The 19,397-nt window shown below is 46.2% G+C and overlaps 1 protein-coding gene across 8 annotated transcripts in view; it reads left to right on the top strand.

Annotated features, from left to right (window-relative positions):
• The window catches only part of TOX2 (TOX high mobility group box family member 2), a 154,745-nt gene that overhangs the window by 50,594 nt on the left and 84,754 nt on the right, over nucleotides 1–19,397 (top strand). For 7 of the 8 annotated variants that reach the window (XM_055266373.2, XM_055266374.2, XM_055266376.2 and 4 more), the window contains exon 2: nucleotides 8,340–8,405. In XM_055266373.2, coding sequence (XP_055122348.1) covers nucleotides 8,340–8,405 — 66 coding nt within the window. Of the gene's footprint in view, nucleotides 1–3,763; nucleotides 3,788–8,339; nucleotides 8,406–19,397 lie in introns of those variants that run through there. The other variant, XM_063634198.1, reaches the window with a different exon arrangement.

Here is a 19,397-nt window from a genome sequence, read left to right as displayed (position 1 = left end):
TCAAAGAAGAGGGCATCATTCAATATCGAAAGCAAGAAGCTGAATTCATTGGTATACTTTGCAAGGGTAGTCTCCCCAAATCAAGCAAGAGGCTGATCTTTTCAGGGTTTGGGGAAGCATGGAGTCCTGGGATAGGAGGACTTTCAGAGCAGGAGGTTTTGAGACAGGCTGGCTGTCTCCCTGGTGGACATGTGGCTATTAGGAGTAAGACTATTGATTGATTGACTTTCAGAGGTGGGGCTGTAAAGCTCCCAGTGACCAATGAGGATGAGCTTTAAGCTGGTTTGGGGACTCACTGTTTACAGCTTGGGACTGTGGTCAAAGAACATCTCTTCCTTTGTAGATTTGGAGAATAGGAAGGTTTCATTCTCCCTCCATAGCTGTCATCTTCTCCAAAGGACTGGGGGTTCCTTGAAGGCAGGGGCTGTGTCATCATCATTTGGCATGCCTGGCACCTAGCACACTGCCTGGCACACAGTAAGCACTCACAAGAGATCGTTCAATGAACAGTGACTGTTGCCTCCAAGTCCCTTTGCTTTTATCTCTTTTCAGTGCCTTTGTGATGATCTATTTGCATAGATTTCCCAAGGGGCAGTGGCAAAATTCACTTGTAGATTCCCCAGTGGCTGGGAGCATATTCCTCAGCACATGATAGGTGCCTGGTACACGATACAACAAAGGCACTGCCTGGTCTCGTTTCGCCTCAGAACATTTGAATGAGATCTTAGACCCAGGACCGAGAGTGGGAGCGAATGGGCAGAAGACATGGGAGGGACAGGGTCAAGGTGAAGAGGCTGACATTGGAACAGGAGGGAGATAGCTTTTCAGACTAAAGGAAAGGAAGTCAAGATGAGCATGATGTAAATAATGTAGGGAAGGTTGGGAGAATTGAGGGAATATCTGATGGCTTCAATTCCTCAGTGACAGAGGAGACAATGTCATCTGCTAGACTGAGGGAGATGGGGGCTGATAAGGGGATAGGAGTTGAGTATATCATAACAATGATAATAGGTAAATTTATTAAGCACCTGTCAAAAATAGTTAATATCTGTAACATAATGCTTAATAATGCTAACTCATAGCTGATGTCTGATAACAGATACCAAGAACCTTACGAGGTAGGAATGTGGCTGTCATAATTGTTATTTTATAGGTGAGGAAAGGAAGGCAAAGTGAAGTTAAAGTCACTGAGCTCGTAAGTAGTGGAACCAGTCATCAGATAAGTGCTGTTACCCAGTATGTTACACTGCACATGGGAGTTGAATTAAGTCCAAAGCTGACTTTAGATGGAAGCTTTTGGTTAGGTCCAAGAATATAGGTTTATAAAAGCAAGCAAGACAGTGTTAAGGTTGGAGTTTGTAGCCAGAAATAAAGAAGGGCCTAGGAAGAGGTAGAGTTCAGTGGATAGAGAAAGGGAGAGTGCTCCAGGCTGATGGTGGGACGATGTGTGAGAGTGGGGGCACTTGCTGGGTGTGGTGGCTCATGCCTGTAATCTCAGCACTTTGGGAGGCCAAGGCAGGCAGCTCACTTGAGAGCATTAGTTCGAGATCAGCCTGGCCAACATGGTGAAACCCCGTCTCTCTCTACTAAAAATACAAATTTAGCCAGGCGTGGTGGTGCGTGCCTGTAATCCCAGCTACTCAGGAGGCTGAGGCAGGAGAATCACTTGAACCTGGGAGGTGGAGGTTGCAGTGGAACGAGATCATGCCACTTCACTCCAGCCTGGGCGACAGCAAAACTGTCTCAAAAAAAAAAAAAAAAAAAAAAAAGTGGTGTTACTGGAGGCTCCCACTACGCTGAGGACCCCATAGGAACTGAGACTTGGGGCTGTCCTGGAGGGTCCTGGATATAGGCTAAGTGATGGGGAGTCTCTGCAGGGTTTGGATCTGAGGAGTGAAGCGATTGCCCAAATATTGCTAGTGATAGCCAAGGTGTAAGATGGATTGTGTGATACGGACCCACCAACATGGGTTTGTGGTGCCTGCGTGTGCCCCTACGCTGTGCATACCACATGCATTGTATACCTTTGTGTTCACACTCAGCATACTCTTAGGGAAGCTGAGCAGAAGGATGTTGCAGGTGATTGGATCAGAGGGATGTAGATGGCAGGGAGACCAGAGTCACCCCAGGGGTACTGACTGTGGGACTGTGTGGAAGGTGACAGTTTCTGTTATGACAGGGGAGTGCTGGAGAAACAGCAAGTCCATGTACATGTTATGAGTTTAGTGCTGGAGGTGTTGAATTTGAGGTGCTCATGAGCAAATGGGGGAGATAGCCAGGGAGAAAACTATCCATATTGGAATCTGGAGGTAATTTGGCTAAAGATGAGGATTTGAGAATTGGTGATGTTGCAACCATGAGTAGCCATGACATTTTCCAGAGAAAGCGTGAGTCGAGTGAGAAGGAAATACCAGACCCACACTTCTATGTGCCTATCCATTCCACCCAACCACTCAACCCATTTTATCCACCCAAGAACCCACACGTCCAGGCATCTATCCATGCATCCCCAACACCCATCTCACCCATCCATGTTCATCTCGTCCACCATCCCAATACTCTTCCCATACACTTGTCTGTTCACACTCACGCAGCCATCCCCTTTCACCTATCCATTCATCCACTCCTCCCTCTCATCCCAGCCATCCCATCCATACATCCCAACCACCCATCTATTTGTCCATCCATCCATCTCATTAATAAACCATTCATTAATAATCATTTTGTATTGATTACATGTTGAAATCATGTTATGAATATATTGAGTTAAATATATCAAAATTAAGTTTATCTGTTAATATTTTTAAACTGTGTCTACTACATTTAAAAATAATGAAAAGAGTATAATTGGATTGTCTGTAACACAAGGGATAAATGCTTGAGGGGATGGATACCCCATTCTCCATGATGTGATTATTACACATTGCATGCCTGTGTTGAAACATCTTATGTACCCCATAAAAAACCTGTGGCTACTAGAAAATGTAAAATTACATATGTGGGTCACATTTGTAACTTATATTATATTTCTGTTGGACAGTGCTAATGTGTACAATCCCTCACCCATCTGTTCATTCACCTATCACCCGCCGATCATCCATCTATCCATCACCCATCTATCAATCATCTGTCCACCCATCCATTCATCCACCCATTTGCCCATCCATCCATCCCATCCTTTACCCCTTCCTCCTTTGCATCCATTCATCTACCCAGTTATCACATCTGTTTACCCCACAAATATTTTATTTATACCTGTCATAAATCAGTGACTCTGTAGTCATAAGAATGAGAAAACTGAGGCTTAACGCAGTTAAGCAATTTGCCCAAGGTGGCACAGATGGACCTGGGATCTGACTCTCTAAGATCAGGGCTCTTCACCTTAGTTGCCTATTTGCTAAGTTTCCTTAAAAAATCCTTTGGGGAAGCATGGTGTGCTTAGGTTGGAGGATGGTTGTTGGAATAGGGGCCGAGGAGCTCCTTTCCCTGAGGGGACCACACAGGGAAAGGAGAGGTAGGGGAGAGACAGACGCCTTAGAAGCCCCTGTAAGCTGTGTCCCTGGTGGCCGTCATGAAAGGGTTATCCCTACACATTCGATATTTGCAAAAATGTGGATTCTTTCAGATTCCAAAACTCATTTCCATGACAAAACTCTTGGGAAGAGAAGATGAAGGCCTGGCTTTTGCAGAACAATCTTCCAGCTGTAATGAGGACTGAAGATGGCAATGGGAAAAGGAATTATAATTAGAATATGAAATGGGGAAAATTAATCTATTCCAGTCACTGGTAAGAGGATGTTCTCCTGGCGTTCATGGAAATTCTTAAGCTGTTGTTTCTCCCTACATTTTTTTTCTCACATTTTAAAGCATAGGGAAGGCTGTGTGGTATGAAAAAAAGATTTTTGGCCAAGGAACTGATAAACTGTGAAATATGCTTAGAATTGAAGTTCTTGTGCATCTTTGCTTTGTATGTCTCTATGCACATGCAGTATATGTTTGTGTTCACATTTATGTGAGTTACATTTAAATGGCTGCAGACGCATGGAATGTTTGTACACATATGGGCACACTCTGCTTTCGTTGTGTGCATGCTGTGGTTATTTTGTGCCCAGTTGTATAAAGGGTCTCTGACATGTGCACACTCACGCTTGTGCTGTGTGTGTGTTGCTTTGTGTTACCCATGGACATGGTACATGAGTGAGTTGAACACTGCCATGTTGAATGCTGTGCTGCATGACATGGGTCCACACAAACATGGGTTTGTGGTGCGTGTGTGTGCTGCCCACGCTGTGCACACGGTGTACATCATACACCTTTGTGTTCACACAGCGTATGCACTGCGGTGGGTGTAGATGTGGGTGTTTTTGATCTTGTCTGTGCACATGTGGAGGAGGAGGTAGCCCTGCTGTGTCTGATGGCAGAGGTAACTTTGTGATCTCTCCCTTTGGCTTCCAAGTTCATTTACCCAGAAAAGGTCCCAAATGAGGAGGGGCTGAGGGGGTAAGTCCCATGCCTTAGAGTCCTGGAAGCCAAGCCAGGGGGAGCCTGGGAACCCTCAGTGTCCCCCAACTATTCCTTCATGCCCTCGAAGGGCTCCAATGTGGTGGAACCCTGGCAGAGGTGGGCAGAGAACAGGCCTCCTCGCCCCCTCAGGGCCTCTGCTCACTGCTGCTCAGCAGCTGGTTCTGAGCCCAGCAGGCTCCAGGGCACTGTGCAAGGTACCCAAGGGTAACTGAACTGAGGAGACCCAGGCCCTGCCTCGGGAACCTCTGCCAACTTCTCAAGTGCCCCTTGAAAGCCAGAAGCAAGCTTTACTCCAGCACGCGGCAGCTCTTTCCTAGACATTGGTTGAATAAAGGAGTGAATGAATGAGACAGGCTCTGGTGACCTCATAGGAATCTACTGCCCACCCCCTTGCCTGCCCCTAACACACTCGCATCAGAGACCAGGCCCCCTTACCCTACATCTCCAGTGCCATTCCCACTGCTCTCTGTGGATAATTCCTCCCTCTCCTGAACCTCTAACACACTTATCAAGCACCTGTTATGCGCCAGGCCCAAGGCAGACTATTGATTATATAGTAGGATCTAGAAAAGCATTGGTCCCTGCTGTGAATGCACTTGCAGCTAGTGGGAGAGTCCAAGCAGAAAAAATCCAACAAGGGACTCTTAAATCCCATCTCTCCCCAACTGTGTGATCCTGGACAGCTACTTATCCTCTCTCTACCCATTTCCTTGGTTTTAGCAGGGAAAAGAATACTTTCTTCATTGGATCATTGTGAGGATTAAATGAGGTCCTTTATGTAAAGCATTTTGCTCAGTGCCAGGAATATTCAGTCCGTCACCAAATATTTATTGATTGTCTGTCTACTGCGCATATCGGGGAATGAAGCAGATGGTGGCCCCTGCCTTGCAGTGGCTCTGTTCTCGCCAGCATTTAATAAATGGTGACCATTCAAAGGTTTTTGGACATCTTTCCCTCTGTTTCTTATGCGTATTCCTATATCATACCGTTCGATTACCATTGCTTTATAAAATGTTTCAAACACTTCATTAAACTTAATGTTCCTCCATCTCCAATTATTCTTTCTATTAGGGTCTACTTATAAGTTACATGTGGTTTAAAAAAAATTTTACTTTTGTCAAAATGATCAATGACTATGGTCACACATCAAGTCAAGTACCCAGGAGCTTTTGCTGAAAGCGCCCCCACCCTGCCTAATCTATAGCCCCATCCCTAATGCCAGGCTCTGGGAGATTTGGAGATGACCAGGACACAGTTCCAGCCTCCATGTTGCTCCCACTCTGGGACAGATGACAAATGTGGAGCCAGTCTATGTTGTAAGAGGAACAGCCAGAGGAGGTGAGAGCATGGCAGGCCTCCTGGAGGAGGTAGCCTCTCAGCAGGGTCTTACAGCATGAGCTCTGGATGCAGTGTGGTGGACGGAGTCCTGCATTTGGGGTCAGTGCCCAAACTCTAGGCATGGAAGAGCCTTTTCTTTTAATCATCCAGCAGTCACTGAAGGACTCTCCCCGTCCCTGTGCTGGGGAGGCTCTTTGGTGTAACCATCAACCCAACTGCCTAGATGGGAGGATAGGCCTGGTCAGAGGTGATCTGAATGTGGTAGTGGCTGCTTTATTTACTTATTCAACAAACATTTATTGAGTACCTTCTCTGTGCCAGGCACTGTTCTAGGAGCTTGGGAGGCATCAAGGTACAGATAGACAAAGATCCCTGATCCCTGGGAGCCTCCATTTTAGTAGGAGGAATCTAATCGTAAGCAATGAATATAGTAAATATAGAGAATGCTAGAAGGTAACAGGGGCTATGGAACAAAGACCAAGGGAAGGCGGGGCGAGAGTGCATCGAAAATGGTGGTAGAAAGGGTGGTGGGCTCTCAGCCCACAGGAGCTGGGGCTGGCATCTGAGCCAGTTGTCAAGCAAAGCTTCTCTGAGTGAAGGGGGCTGGGTAAACTGACATTTCACATGGTTGTGGGCGTTTGGATTTCTACGGCCCCCATGAGGGCAGCTGGGTGATGTCTCTCTAAATTACAAATGCACATACAGTTGGACCCAGCAATTATACAAATGAATCCTACAGATAAACTCACACCCATGTGGAATAACGGATGCACAAAAATATTTATGGGAGCAATATTGGGATAGCAGAAAACTAGAAACAATGCAACTACCCATGTGCTCAGCTAGTTAAATGTATGTGTTATATCAACACTGTGGAATACTGGGTACAGAAGAAAGAATTATGTTCTGATATAAAACATTTTCTAAGATGTGTTGCTAAGAGGAAAATAAAGTGCAAAACTGTATAGCATGCTGTCATGAATAGAATAGCTGACTCTAAAATGTGTATATGTAGACAGTCTTTGAAGTGATATAAAAAGGCTGGTAGACGTTGCCTCTGGAGAGGGGCAGTGCTGATGGCTGGGAGGTGGGGTGGTGTTGCTTTTTGTACTCTTGGAATTTTGAACCATGTGAATATATCTTAATAAATAAATGGTTCAATTAAAATAAAATGCCCCACCCAGAACCCTTTACTGATCAGCACAGACATCTCCCACCCACCTTGAGCACGAGCTGCCTGCAAATGGCTCACAGCCGGTATAGTTCTCTGAAGACTTATCCTTGGCCAATTGGGGGCCACCTTGCTCAGAAGGTTATGCCTCCCCATGTCCCCTAAGGGCAGCCCATGGCCGATGACTTCCTTACCTGGGCTACAACAGCCACCCCTTGTTCCATGTTTGTACTAACTCTGCATACAATTCATGCCCCAGAGCTCCCCACCAGAACAGGCTGAAGCAAGTCTTCAGGCAAGACCACATCCTTGCTTAGCTGTACCCACTCCTGTCCGGCTTGCCTTCCACACTTACAGGTTGTTCCCAAGGAGTACTTAATAACCACATGCATCTGAACCCTTGCCTCAGGCTCTGCTTCTAGGGAACCCTATCTAAGACACCTAGCTCAAGGGAAGGGAACTAACTGGAATTAAGTCCTCTCCATATGAATGTGTTGAGTCAAGTGCTCTACAGTGCAACATCCTATGAGGAGGGGCCTACAGGCATCATCCCCATTTAACAGATGAGGAATCTCAGAAGTTGAGGCACCAACTTGAGATCACACTTCAGGGCAAAGAGGGAGGCAGGGGTCCCAGAGCCCACATTTCTTCCCCTGCACCTGCTCCTGAATTTTTAGGCAGATTTATAGGGAAATCTTCCTGAATCCAGACTTAGCAGCTTCTCTGCACACAGGATTTAGTTCCTGTACATGGTCTCTACCATAATCCTCACTGCCTGTAGCCAGGCGTGGTCCTAGGGGCTGTGATGGCATAGGTGATGGGCCAAAACCACTCAGGATGGCAGGACCCGGAGGGCATGTCTGGGGAAGGCTGTCACGATCCCAAGGCTCTGGTGTTCTTGGCCTCCCCCAGCACATGGGATTCCAGCTCTAGCTGATCACCTGATATAATTTTAGTCAAGGGAGGTGTCTGCATACTTCCAAGGATGGGCAGCTCAGCACATGGCAAGGCAGCTTGCTGTGTTTATGGACAAGTTATAGAGGGCAGAAAGGTTTTCCCATTTTCATTTTAAGTGTGATTAACAGCATGAACCTGAGCACTCGAGGGCCATGGAACAGGGGCTGCTCCTTCCACCCTAGAGGTAGCCCTGCTGAAATGGGGCCTTGGGCATCCTGGGCTCTGATTTGGCTTCTGCAGTGCCCACGGTCCCCTGCATTCAGTCTGCTGCCTTCCTCGGGCTGCTTCTCCTGGTGCCTTCCTGAGAGCATTTTAATCAGAGCTGCTTCTCTCTCTCTCTCTATTCTAGTTTGATGGTGACAGTGCCTACGTGGGGATGAGTGACGGAAACCCAGAACTCCTGTCAACCAGCCAGGTGGGTGCCTCGTCCTCCCTGAACGGGTGTCTTAAGATTTGGGCTAGCTAGAGCTGAGCTGTTCCTGGGTGGAGGTGGGGGGTGCACAGTGGGGCCAGCACAGCCCGCTGCTATCTTCTCTCTGAATGATCAAGAATAGCAATAGTCTCCTTAAAAGGTACAATAAAGGTGGGACTATAGTGTTCTCTGTAAATCAACTACCTGGCTACTCTTGGCTTAAAATGGATTGGGAACTTGATGAAACTTGAAATGTATTGCCCACACTCCCTACCCTTTGGGCAGCTTTTCAGCAGCAGTGAGTTGAGGTGCCTGCTGCTGTCTGGTGCCACCTGCCTCTTGCCACCACACAGCACCCATGGGGACATGTTCTGGTTTGGATGCACACATGCCCTTGCATAGACACGCATGGTTCTCTTGCCCTCTGGGAGTTGTTGAAGGCCACAGGGGAGGGTTGTGGATGGGGCACAAGGAAGAAGAGAAGAGGGTCTTACTGGTGGCAAAGGAAGCACAGTCATTCCTGGGCAAATCTGTCCGAACCCTAGCCTGGCTCTCTGGTGGGTCACAGTTGCCAGTTGGAATCAGATTTTCCACTGAGAGCCTGGTCTCTGAAAATTAATGTTTCTCTCAGCTGGGAGCATCCTCACTATAGACTATGATGCCACAGAGGGTCCTTGCTGCAGGCTGAGGGTCCAGGGAGGGTCTCCCTGCAGAATGTGATGGCAGGGTGGGTCCTCACTGCAGGCTGGGACCCCAGGAAGGGTTCTCACTGTAGGCTGAGATCAGGGAGGGTCCTCACTGCAGGCCAGGACCCTTGGGAAGGTCATCCCTGCAGAATGTGATGCCAGGGTGGGTCCTCACTGCAGGTGGGGGCCCCAGGGAGGATCCTTACTACAGGCCGGAACCCCAGGGAAGGTCCTCACGGCAGAATGTGATACCAGGAAGTATCTCATTGCAGGCATGGCATCGTGGAGGTTCGTTCCCTAAGGCAGTAGTGCTTGCTGGGTGGGACTAGCTCAGGACACTGATTGGAGAGCCGAGGAGGGTTATAGTTGCTGAGAAACTTGGGAAGCTGGAGGGCAACCCCGGCCCTGGAGCTGACCTCTACCCTCTGTCTCTGCCATTGTGGGGGCTATGGCAGTCCAAGCTGGGTGGCCCCTCAGCCATCAGGCTGGGCACATATTTTCCAGATGGGGCAATAGAAGCCTATTAACTCACAAATATTTATGTCCCTATTCTGTGACAGGTCCCATGGAGGCCATAGATGAGTAAGACACGGGCCTGTGGCCCTAGGGGGCACTACTAGTAAGGAAGATACTGTAGTCTCAGTGGGGCATGGAAGCTCTGCTGCAGGGTGCTGCGCCCCCTCCACTGCCGCTGCAGGATCGCTCATGCTGGGGCCACCATACCATGCCCCTCTCTGGCCAGTCCCCATGTGAGCATCATGCTGCTGCTGCAAAGCTGCCTTTATACTGCATTGACATGCGCCAACATGCAAGACTGGTGGGCAAGACTCCAGGCCCTGGAAGTGGTTATTTTGGAAGAGTACACTGATGTCATTTAATTGTACATAATCAACTGAAGTCTCATCTCAGCAGACCAGAGTTAGCCCTGACATCTAATCTGAGCCTTTTCACAATGTTTAGATAGTATTTTTGTTAACATATTGAGCCCTGGTTTTCAGAACTATGTTATGGTAAATTCTGTTCTGGAACCTACTGGAAAGCATCAGCAATGTCCTTCCACCAAGAAGGGAAAGTGTGACTCAGTGGGGCTCTGTGTCTGCTCTAGGCCTGGGCAGAGGAGAGCACAGTCGTTTGGAGAGGAGACTTGGTACAAATAAATGTCACCCTCCCCAAAACATTAACAGTCATATCCTCAACAATTCCCCCAGCACTTTGCAGCTTGCAAAGCCTTTTTCTCAATGGTTATTTCAGCTAATCTTCACAACAGCCTCGAGAATGAGTAGACATTATTGTTCAGTCAATTTTATAGATGATGCAACTGAAGATCAAGGATGTTGGCTGATCCAATCAAGGTGACTCAGCCAGGGAGCACTAGAGCTGGCATTCGAACTTGTGAAACTCAGACTCGGAGCTCCACAAGCCTCCCTTGCCTTGTCCACTGACTTGCCTCAGCCTAAATGTCACTTCTGCAGAGAGCTCTTTGTGACTGCCAAACCCACATTAGGTCCCCTTTCCATGATTCTCATTAAAATGGCACCAGGTCTTTTTAATTCGTAGTGTTTGTCACAGTGGTCATCTACTTACCTTGTGATGACTTAGTTAATACCTGATTTCCACCCTAAACTGTGACCACCATGGGGAAAGGATCTGGTCTCTCTGGTCCAATGCTGTGTATCCCAGTGGGACATAGTGTCTGGAACACCGAGAGCACTCAGAAAATATTTGTGTAATGAGTGATGGTAGCCCCTGCTCTTCTCTGAACTTCAATGTCCCTAACAGTGGAACAAGGTGGTTGGACTTCCTGAGGGTCCTTCTAAATCTTTTATGCTGTGGCCCAGAGGGTCTCCCTAACTTAGGACTTTATGAAGAAGAAGATCAAAATTCTCTGAGATTAAGTCTAGCCAGTGGCATGAGCCAATCTTAATGTGAACAAATTTTGCAATTACAGTTACATTTCTTATAGTGTATCTGTTAATTTTTGCTGCATAACAAACACCTCAAAACTTAGTGGCTTAAAACAACAAATGTTTATCTAGTTAATGATTTTGTGGGTCAGCAGTTTAAGTGAGTTCAGTTGGGGGGTTCTTCTGGCCTTGCTTAGGATCACTTTAGCAGCAGCAGTACACTGCCAGATCAGCAGTGGGCCGGTTGGTATGGGGAGGCTCACCTGTGTTCCACATGGTCTCTCAGCTTCCAGCAGGCTAGCTCCAGGTTGTTTACATGGCAGGAGAAGGGTTCCCAGAGCAGCAAGAGCAGAAGTTTCAAGATTTCTTGAGGTCCAGGCTTGAAATAAACACACATCTACTTCCAACACATTCTGTTGGTCAAAGCCAGTCACAGGACCAGCCTAGATTCAAGGAATGGAGAAATAGCCTCTACGTCTTGAGGGGAAAGGCTGCAAAGTATTGTGGCCTTTTTACAAACTACCACATGTAGGAAACATATGGGATATGATTCATGATGATTTTGTTGAAAAATAACTTAGACTTTTCTGGTACCTATAGCTCCCTACAGCTCAGTGGGACCGTACTGGCTTCTAGACTTGAAAGTCCTATATATTTCCTTCCTCTTTTCCCTGGAGTGCTTCTTGAACTCATGACACACACACACACACACACATGAACACCCTCTCACAATGTGTTGTCTCATCAACTGCAGGAATTGTATTGTCCAAATTACTGGATTAAGGATTGACATCAACATTTGGGTAAAATGAAGCTCTCACAGCCACTAGAGGATTCAGAGGATAAACACTCTAAATGGCTTAAAATATGTTTTATAAATACAGTTAAATACAAGGTTCACCCAATCAGCAAAGGTTTATTGGATACCTGTTATATGCAAGGCTCTGAATATCAGTGGGAAGCCATTTCTGGAAAACATTTGCTTCCAGAACATCCAATCAATATATGTATATATTTTTGAGATGGATTCTCACTGTCGCCCAGGCTGGAGTGCAGTAGCTGGATCATGGCTCACTGCAACCTCCACCTCCTGGGTTCAAGTGATTATCCTGCCTCAGCCTCCCGAGTAGCTGGGATTACAGGTGCCTGCCACCACACCCAGCTGATTTTTGTGTGTGTGTATTTTTAGTAGAGACAGGGTTTCACCACGTTGGCCAGGCTGGTCTTGAACTCCTGACCTTAAGTGATCCGCCCACCTTGGCCTCCCAAAGTGGTGGGATTACAGGCGTGAGTCACTATGCCTGGCCCAGAACATTCAAATCGTATTACAAATTTGTTCTTTAATGTAACATTTCTCCTGAGATGCCATCTTCTTTACTTAGAAACTGCAGCTGAGACAGAGGTTCCCCTAGGGTATGTATTAGCTGACTGTGTCCCTTTTTGAAAACTTTCACAGCAGCTCTATGGGCTTGAAGTTTTTTTTGCAAATGCATTCTCCATTGTTTGGTTTTTGCAAGTCTCCACAGAAATTTTCGCATAGCTGCTTTAGCTTCTACAAATGATCACACTCCCTCTCCCTCCTTGGACCTTGGGTTACTTTTGTACCAGACTTGCCAGGGTGGCCTGAGAATGAGATATAATTCTCAGATAGGGCTGTGTCCCCATCAGCAGCTCCAGGGGGGTAGAGGACCTGGTAGAGGTCAGTTCTTTCCTGTTGAGAGCAGACTCTGTCCAGGAGTTACAGGAATGGATATTTCCTGATGATGTGACCCAGAAAGAGTCTCCTCCTTCCTGGGATGAGGTGAGGAGGAAAGGGAGTGGGCTTGGGACTCAGCAGACCTGGATTCAAATTCCAGCTCCTCCATGCCTCAGCATGGGCCAGATTTCCTTATGCAAGTGATAGCAGCTTCCTATCAAATGGGAGGAGTAGCGCCTGGCTCCTAGAGTGTCATGAGAAGTAAATGAGGTGTGTGTGTATTGTGGATTCTGTTGCTGCCTCACCAGAGTCCTGCTCATCATTCAGCTGCTGTGAGTGTTGGCTGCTAACTATTCACAGCTTTAGCTACTCCTTCTTTGGAAAATTGGAACTGTGAACCCAGGAGAGGATAGAAGGGGAGGTCTGGAAACCGATATCCTTATCTCAAGGAGTGACCAACTCTGCAACTCCTCATGGGCTCCAGCTAATCCAGCCAGACTCCAGCCGAGGCCAAATCTTTACTCAACTCCTCCCCTGTCGTGTCCTGCCTCCCTTCCTCCCTTCTTCTGAGAGCCCTCTTCAAGTCACTTTCACAGGCATCCCCATCTCAGGCTGTACTTCAGAGGAAGCTAAACTAAGATTATGTAAAGCACCAGAGTTCAGAAAAACTAGCTATGACTTATTATTATTATTTTTTTTACCATATATAATGCTTTGGTCACACAAGAACCTCTGGTCACCTCTTGCGCTCATTTACAACTTAGTGTTTTTGTATGCATTGTTTCCTCTGATGGGAATCCCCTAGTGTTTTTCAACCAACAAATGCCTATTTGTTCCTTCAGGGGCACTGCAAATGTCACCTCCTCATCACAGCCTTCCTGGCTGTGTGTAGAGTTTTCCACTCTCTTAGCTCTAAATACCACTTCTGCTAAAGAGCTCACATTTTTTACAGGAATTATTGAAAGAACTTGTGCGTGTGTGTGTGTGTGTGTGTGTGTGAGTCAGACTGAATGACATGAATGACATCAGATTTGCAGTATTAAAAGCTCTCAATGACAAGAATGAATACAGGGAGACCAAGTGGGAGGGTTGGTAATAGGCCAAGTAAAGGATCAAGATCTAGATTGTGGCAGAGGGGATGGAAAGAAGTAGATGCATTGGAGATAAAGTTAGTGGGTCTTGACAGTGATGGACATAGAAGGTGAGAGAAATGGAGGGGTAAAGGATGACTCCTAGGCTTCTACCATGAGCCCATTTTCAGGCATGGTGGTACCATTTTCTGAGTTGGGGAAACCCTGGGGAGTTGCAGGTTTGATGATGCCAGACTTGGATGTATTATATTTGAGATGCTCTTCCACATGGAGATGTTCAAGTAGATAGATGATGTTACAAATCTTGAGCTCATGAGAGAAGTAAATTTGGAAATATTCAGAAGTAAAATGGAAAACCTTGGGAGTGAAGGAGATTGATGGAGAGAGGGAAGAATGAGAAGAGCAGAGGACCAATGACTCTGAGATGTTGAGCTCCAACATTTGAAGGCAAAGTAGAGGAGGAAGAGAAGACTGTGAAGTAGATTAAGAAGGAGTGCTTTGGGCCGGGCGCGGTGGCTCACGCTTGTAATCCCAGCACTTTGGGAGGCCGAGGCGGGCGGATCACGAGGTCAGGAGATCGAGACCACGGTGAAACCCCGTCTCTACTAAAAATACAAAAAATTAGCCGGGCGTGGTGGCGGGCGCCTGTAGTCCCAGCTACTCGGAGAGGCTGAGGCAGGAGAATGGCGTGAACCCGGGAGGAAGAGGTTGCAGTGAGCCGAGATTGCGCCACTGCACTCCAGCCTGGGCGACAGAGCGAGACTCCGTCTCAAAAAAAAAAAAAAAAAAAAGAAGGAGTGGTTTGAGAAGTAGGAGGAGAACTTGGAGTCTTAGAAACCAATGGCAGAGTAATTCAAGAAGAGAGGGGATCTAGGGGAAGAGGATGTCGGATCCACAATTCCTTAAAATTTATCAAAGGATAAATAAAATCCTTTGATAATGGGATCACATCAAGTTAGAACGCTTCTGTACAGCAAAGGAAACAATCAACAAAGTGAAGAGACAGCCCACAGAATGGGAGAAAATATTTGCACACTACCTGATGAGATTAATAATCAGAATATATAAGGAGCTCAAATGACTCTACAGGAAAAAAAATCTCATAATCCAATTAAAAAATGGGCCAAACATTTGAATAGACATTTCTTAAAAGAAGACCTGTAATGGCAAACAGGCATATGAAAAGTTGCTCAATATCACTGACCATCAGAGAAATGCAAATCAAAACTACAATGAAACATGATCCCACCCCAGTTAAAATGGCTTATATTCAAAAGACAGGCAATAACGAATGCTGGTGAAGATATGGAGAAAAGGGAACCCTCGTACACTGTTGGTGGGAATGTAAAATAGTATAACCACTGTGGAGAACAGTTTGGAGGTTCCTCAAAAAATTAAAAATAGAGCTACCATATGATCCAGCAATCCGACTGCTGGGTATATACCCCAAAGAAAAGAAATCAGTATATTGAAGATATCGGCACTTCCATGTTTGTTGCAGCACTGTTCACAACAGCCAAGACTTGGAAGAAACCTACGTGTCCATCAACAGATGAATGGATAAAGAGAATGTGGTATCTATACACAATGGAGTACTATTCAGCCATACAAAGAGAATGAGATCCATTTGCAACAACATGGATGGAACCTAGAGATCATCATGTTAAGTGAAATAAGCCAGGCACAGAAAGATAAACATTGCATGTTCTCACTTATTTGTGGGATCTAAAAATCGAGACAATGAACCCATGGAGATAGAGAGTAGAAGGATTGTTACCAGAGGCTGGGAAGGGTAGTGGGGCAGAGGGGGACATGGGGATGATTAATGTGTACAAAATAGAAAGAATGAATAAGATTTAATATTTGATAGTACAACAAGGTATAGGCAATTGCATATTTTAAAATAACTAAGAGAGTATAATTGGGTTGCTTGTAACACAAGGATAAATGCTTAAGCGGATGGATACCCCATTCTCCATGATGTAATTATTACTTATTGCATGCCTGTATCAAAATGTCTCATGTACTGTATAAATATGTACACCTGTGTACACACAAAAATAAAAAATAAAAAATGATTTGATAAATGTTAAATCAAACATTTAAATATACTCAAGGGAACCATAAAGGCACCAGCAAAACAAACCTTAAGGTATACTTGACAACTTTGGTGTGGGGAAGGCATTTCTACTATTCAAAGCCTCAGAAGAAAAGACTGAAAACTGGACCATAAATTAACGTAAAACTAAATTAATATAAATATAAAAACATAAAATCAACATATGACTTTTGTATGGCCAAACCAGCATAAGTAAAGTCAGCAGACAAAAGCTGGGCAAGAATATTTGCAACTTACACCATAGTTGAAGAACTAATCACCTTTATACATAAAGAGTTGCTAGAGATCAGTTCAAAACCCTGGTAGGAAAAAAGGAAGGAAATATGAACCAATAGTTTACAGAAAAAGAAATACAAGTGGCTCTTAAGTATGTGAAAAGTGCTAAGAATCATTCATAAGATAAATCACAAGAGAGCCATTTTTTACCAATTGGATTGACCAAAATCCAAAGGTTTGATAACACACTCGATTGGAGTTCTTACGGGGAAACAGGTAGTTTTACACATTGCTGTGGGCAGGGTAAATTGACAACATCTATCAAATTGCAAATACACTGACGTTTAACCCAGCAATTCGTTTTTTGGAAATATGCCCTACAGAGAGAAATGACATGTTCAAGACTATTCATTTTGATATTGCTTTACTAAAAAAGATGTAAAACAGTACAGTATGCTACCGTTTATACAAAAAGGTGATAAGAATGTATATTTCTATGTGCTTGCATTTGATTAAATAACCTTGGAAGGATATATGGACGCTAGTAGTGGCTTTGCGCGTTGTACATGCATGTACCTCTGTGCGTGTGTGCGTGGTATGGGAACTGTGCAGGTGCTGGATACAAAAAGACTTTTCACTGTATGTTTTTATGTTTAGGGAGTTTTAAACCGTGGGAATTTATTATAACTTTAGAAAGTTAAATAAAATTTAAGAAGGAGGAGAGAGTCAGTTAGCTCAAATACGTCTGAGGGATTGGGTGAGATGAAAGTTGAAATGTGTCCAATCATCTTAGCGAAAAGGAAGTGACTCTGGGCTTCGTATAAGCAGTTTTGATGTGCAGGGTCATTGTGCAGGTCCCATGGGCTGATTGAGAAGCGTGAGGTGAGGACATGTAAACAGCAAATATAGACAACTTGTGCGAGAAGTTTAGCTGGGCAGTACAAGAGCCAGGGCCGAGCTCAATGAGATGAAGATTCCATAGAAGGGATTTTTTTTTTTTTTTTTTAAAAGAAAAGTCTTTAGAATGTTTAGTCATTGATGGAAGGTGTCAGGAGAGAGGGTGAAGCTCTAGGTTTAGGAGGGGGAAAGGCTAAGGGATGCTTTCAGATTTCAGAGAAAGTGGGAGGGTCTGGATCCTGCTCAGAGGTGGTGGCTCTGGTCTTAGCTGCGAGTGCTGGGTGTGGAGGACAGCAGAGAAAAGGAGTGTGGCTTTGTAGATGGGTTGGCTGGAAGCAGAGGGTGTCTGCACCTGAAAGTGTCAGTCTTCTCAGAGAGTTGGTGGGCCAAGAGCCGGGGGACTGCAGGTGAGAGGTGGTGGGGAGGTCTGGGGAATTTGCTGTGGGGCATGGGAGAATGAGCTCCCGGTGCTTGTGCTGTGGGGCAGACAGGTGGGTTAATCCAGGGCAAGAGATCTGCCAGGCAGGTGCACCAGAAGGACACGACAGCTTTTTTTACTCAAAAGAGACTGATGTAAAGGATCAGGGAATCTAAGCTGCGTTGAGAGAGAAGACGGGTCCCAGGGCCCGGGGTCCAGTGCAGCTAAAGAGCTACTGGGGAGCAGCTGGATGGCAAGGACACCTTATTCAGAGCAGGAAGCTGGCTGGTGATTTTGGAAGTGAGCAGGCCATGACATTGGCAGGGGCCTGGTGTGCCTGGGGAGCAGGGAGCTGCATGGGGGAGAAGCTCCTGGGAGGTGAGGAGCCCACTGTCCAGCACAGCATGGTGGCTGAGCTGAAGGGCCCTGGAAGGATGCCAGGGTAGGGTGGATGGGAAGGTGGGACCCAGAACTGAAGGCTGGAAGAATGAGGGGCTGGATGCTGATGGGGCTGGGTGTGGTGGGATTTATAGGGACAATCAGCAGGGGTCTGAGTGGATGGGGCAGTGGAGAGGGAGAAGGATGTCAGTTCCTCTGAAATTCCTGTTGAGGCAGGAGGCGAGCAGAAGCCGTGATCTAAGTCAAGGCTGGGAATAGGGTACTTTGTTCCTAGAGTGAGAATCCCAGTGGCTCCAGAGCTGTTTGCAAGGGGAATGACACTGCACAATTGAACATGAAGATTCTGGGGACTTACACATGAGGTGCTCCCTGGGGAGCCCTCAGGTCTCTGGGGTGCAGTGTGTGCCACCAAATGTGAACCTGCTGGCCGTGAGCCTTATAGGGCATGAGCAGCACCCAGTGTGGCCCCTGGCCCCACTGCCCCTGTAGCATCCCTTCCCAATGCTCCAGCAGAACGTGTGCTGGAGTACAGCCATCATGTCATACAGGCCAACATCCTCATGCTACGGAATGAGGCTTCTCAGTGCCTCACACCACACCTGGCATGCAACAGACACACAAGAACTTGGAGTTTGTGATTCTTGCTCTTGGTTCCAGCATGACCATCATGCTTGTGCAGCAACCTTCCTTCACAGATCCCCCAAGTTTGCCTGGTCTGTTTCTCTTACCACTTGGATCAAGCATAGACCTAGGGTGGGGAGATGGTACCATCAGAAGGCCAGAAGACAAGGTGCTGGTCAGCCTCTAGAGGAGAGCTCAGACCTGCCATTCCCTGAGCACTGAGGTTCTTGTGGCCTCAAAGTCACAGTCTCCTTCCAGCAGGGGGCAGTGTCAGATGTCCAGAATGGGAAAAAGAGCCAGGAGCTCTGAGTTCGAGTTTCTACCCTGCTCTTAGGCCTTCACCTGTGCTGGTATCACTCTGAACCTGTTTCCTCATGTGAATAATGAGGGTAGATGGTCTGTTTTTTCTAGGACTAAATGATGATACCGATGATCAATAACATTTGCCCTGCAGCTCCTTAGGCTCAGGCTCTGGGGCTAAATGTTTTCCATGGGTGGTCTCATTTCATCCTCACATTAACTGTGTAGGTAGGCACTATTGCTGTCCCATTTTACAGAGGAGGAAACTGCAGCACAGAGAGGCAGAGGAGGGTGAGGCTTTTCGAAACAAATAAAAACCCTCCCCAGTAAATGTATTGGAGGCAGGCGACCCTCCTGCTGCTGTTGAAATCTAAGATTTCTGTCTTAGTAACTCTGGCCTCTGAGTCTGTGTACATTGTAAAGGGCAAAGATGACAAGGCTTTTATTGCTTTAATTAAAACCTGGGTGAAGAGCTCGCGATTCATATTAAAATGAAATTGTGTTTGGCCCGCTGTGGTGCAGGGAAGGTAACAGCGGTGATTACCGCTAAGATTACAAACAATCAAAGAGAAAAGGCCTTTTGCAAGCATTTCCTATTAAAGCCACAAACATCACACTTTAAAAATAATTATGGTTGTGTTATCAGAA

This window comes from Symphalangus syndactylus, chromosome 24 (genome assembly GCF_028878055.3).
Source record: "Symphalangus syndactylus isolate Jambi chromosome 24, NHGRI_mSymSyn1-v2.1_pri, whole genome shotgun sequence".
Lineage (NCBI taxonomy): Eukaryota > Metazoa > Chordata > Mammalia > Primates > Hylobatidae > Symphalangus > Symphalangus syndactylus.
The sequence above is the reverse complement of the archived record's forward strand: the minus strand, read 5'-3'. Positions and strand labels throughout refer to the sequence as shown.